Source organism: Olea europaea, chromosome 15 (assembly GCF_002742605.1).
Source record: "Olea europaea var. sylvestris chromosome 15, O_europaea_v1, whole genome shotgun sequence".
Classification (NCBI taxonomy): domain Eukaryota; kingdom Viridiplantae; phylum Streptophyta; class Magnoliopsida; order Lamiales; family Oleaceae; genus Olea; species Olea europaea.
The window spans coordinates 9,741,986-9,745,752 of NC_036251.1; the positions used below are offsets into that span (position 1 = coordinate 9,741,986).

A 3,767-nucleotide genomic window follows, 5' to 3' on the forward strand; every position below is an offset into this window, starting at 1 on the left:
CTACGTCTTTGATTGGATTTCAACCCCTAAAAGCTCAGCCACGTTAAATTGAGCGATGAATGCAAGCATATGATCTCTCACGGGCATCCCTAGTTTCATGCGAATGTTCATAATAGACCTAATGGCAGCCCGTTGAGCCTGATGACCTCGGTGGCCAAATATTTTCTGAAGACCTTCCATAATTTGAGTTGTAGTGTCCATGTTCTGATGTTTCTGCTGCAACACATTTGACATGGAAGCCGTAATGTAGCAGTGGGCCATCTCATCAAATTGAACCCACTTCTCATATGCAGCCCTCTGTTCAGCTGTAGACTCCACAATCGGCTCATTAGAATAGGGTTCGATTAGCACAAATTTTCGCTTCTCAACAGTGAGAACAATCATTAAGTTACGTTTCCAATCAAATGTAATCATCTCCTACTAGTTGGTTCTTGCTTAGGATGGATGACAGTGTAAGATTCAACATTTTGCTGAAATAAAATAATAGTATTAATATTGAGCTTACGAATAATAATTATCTTTTCATATATGATGCATGAATAATGCACAAGTAGACCCAATACTACTTAATATGATGACAACCTAAAACCTCAAAATCTTAAACATACCTTTCTATGGGAGAAGATAATGTGATTTACGGCTAGGATGGGATCCTCCCACTAAATTTAATATATTCTAGCATCTCATGCAATATTAATTTTAGTGTCATTTGAATTTTGGCCATCAATAATATCATTTGGATATTCTTTAGAAAGTCCTCATAATATCTTTGATTTAAGTGTAAGACCCCTATATTGATGATTTTTCAATCCCAAAATTAATTACGTTACCTATAGGGCAATCACAAGTAAGTCACATTGAAAATCCATCATGTAAATCGGCCCAATCAAGTAACCGAAATAGTGCAGCCCTCTTTTAGGGAAACGAATAAAATAAAATTATTAGTATATGGCATACACAATTCTTACTAATGGGCTAATTAGAAAAGGCCATGGGTTGAAAAAAATTTAACCCTCGCCCACTTAATATTTCTTTTTACTATTTGGGTTTTCCAATTAACAATTTCTAACCAATTTAATTAAAATGGCCTAATCGTTAATTATAATATTTATACTTTTCTTATCTAACTAATTTAGAAAAGAAAAATAAATGTTATCTACATGCATGACATAATAGTACCTAGAGCGGTGTATATGCAATCTAAATGACATGGTATATAATGACATTCATCCACAATTTAATCAAAGCAATAAGAAAAATAACGAGAACAAATTTTATGGCCCAAAACCTAGACACAAAATTACAAATAAATTAAAGTTTTAATGGGATCACATTTAGGCCCAATTCTTCAATTTCCAGTTTTTGGTGCCCAGCTCCAAAGCTCCAAAACTTTATCCTTCAGCCCAAGTGCCAACAACCAATTTTGCATTAATCCAGTCCATTGTGGGGAAAAAAAAATTTGGTCCACATTGCAATGGCCCAACTAACCTCATTAGCTCACATTACAATTAATTAATTAAAAAAAAAAAAAAGAGGAAATTACACCTAGCCCGACTTTTTAAGTTTACATTTCATTAATCAGTTTTTAGTTTTAATCTTTCTTAAATCAGGATATATTAAATTATTTAACATCAAATATCAAATACAATATTAACAATCAATTACTAATTAATTACTATCTTTTACGTGAATAGTGGGAGAGAGAACTTATCAAAATTTATTCTTCTTCCATATCCAGCAAGAAAGAAGTCAAAATCCATTCTTCAATTCAAGATTCCACAATCGTCAAGATATTAGATATTTGAAACCTCCATCGTTTGTATTATTATTGATTCTATTTTCCCTAATTCATTCTCTCAAATACCCTATTTTATAGTTCAAGGTTTTATTGAACACTAACTCATTACAAATCCAAATCAAAAATGGTGTTAACAAAGAGTGCAGGCTGAAAATCTCATTGAAGGATGAATAGAAGACTGGAAAAATGAGGATTAAAAAAACTCAAAGCACAGAAAGATCTTCATGTTGGGAATCTACTTAATAGACACAGTGAAACATTAAAACAGATTTCGATTCCCATCAAAAATCTGCTTTGTGTTTAGATAGAAATTGTGATAGAAATCGTACTTTTTACAAGATCTGCAAACTTCTTTACTATTCTTTCGTTTCAACAATCTTGATTCGTCATCCACAGCTATCCAATTGTCCAACCTCCAACAGTGATCCACACAAAGAATAAAATTGCAGAATTAAAGTTTCTTCTTTTTATGCTAGCAAGAATGAATTTTCTACAGATTTTGAAAATCCTAGTCATATTTATGTAAGCCCAAACGAGCTTGGTCTGACCCGATCCAATATTTAATTAACCCATTTAAATAAATTCGATCTGTGAATTAATTAATCCAATTAATTAATTCTGGCCCATAAGCAAGAAGCTCAATTAATTAATTTATCCAACATTTATTAAATTAATTAATTGACAAATTATAATCTTCCAGTTCTCCTTTTGTGAGCGACCCATCGGGTTCCCGATCACGATGCCTAACGACGTGAAATATTATTTTGATCTAATCAAAATTGATAAATTAAAACACTCTTTTAATTTATCATTAATTCACACTCGCCGTCCCAGATTGACACTAGCAATGTGTCAAGACAATACATGTGACGAAAAATGTCACGTGGTACGACAAAATCAAACTTGTTCATTTACCGTGAAATTATAATCCATTCGTCATATGATCCGATCAATTACGAGATATGGAAGTGTATCAATCTCGATTATCGATCATATCTTTCATACCACTATTAAGTCAATATAAGTCGAAAACTCATTTTCGACTTTTGAGTACATTTTGGCCAAGGACTTCACTATCGACTTAATTGAATGAAATGCAAATCATAATCTCTTACTATCTAAGAGTGAGCAATCATTTATTCGTCATTCACAACCTTCATACGATTCTTGACATACTTGACGATGCCGTATTAGTGGCCTTGGAAGAGCAACATCCAACAGTGTCAAAGCATGACTGTCCTCGTATAAGGCACTATGACGACCTCAAGTGAAAGGACAAATCCTACTATCGAATGTTAGAGGTTAACCATTGACACTCGGATAGTTATCCATGTGGAATCTCTCGGCAGATCTCTAATGTTTTGTTTTATAACAAAACATCCACGTATTCATTCAAGTGTCACCACACTTTAGCTTGTGAGATCTGCTACTTACTTTACAAGTAAGAAATAACAGACGTGATTGTCTATCTGCAATAACGATATCTGTATCTCGTCATTACTTACGATCACGGATGATTTAAGATTCAATCATGTGTAATTTGTATCTCATAATCACAACTTCCTGTGAATAACAAATTATTAAGATTTAAATCTATGGACTCTATTATTTAATTTAATTGAATTTTAATTAATTAAATAATAAATATGTCATAAAATGTATTAACTATATATTAAAAGTGTTTATGTCCAAAGTCAATTGGACCTAGGGCACAACTCTTACACTTCGTTCAAAAAAATCCGAAAAAAATTGGTTCTAATGGAAAATCTAGTTCGAAGAAGGTACATCAATTCATAAATTTTTAATACAATGTTTTTTTTTTTATTTGAGTTCATGGGCAAGTTGTATTTGAATTTTATTGGGTGATTATGATTTTCATAATGTTAATTTAACTAATAACCATAATCATTTCTTCCAATTGTGGTAGTAATCAAATGTTCTTCATTTATTTGTCAATGTAACTTGACCT

At 32.1% G+C, this 3,767-nt stretch overlaps 1 protein-coding gene across 1 annotated transcript; it reads right to left on the reverse strand.

Annotated features, from left to right (window-relative positions):
- On the reverse strand, positions 1-384 carry LOC111411206. Its single transcript, XM_023041758.1, has one exon. The coding sequence runs from the start codon at positions 382-384 to the stop codon at positions 1-3; it is 384 nt and encodes a 127-aa protein (XP_022897526.1).
- Between the last annotated feature and the right edge of the window lie 3,383 nt (positions 385-3,767).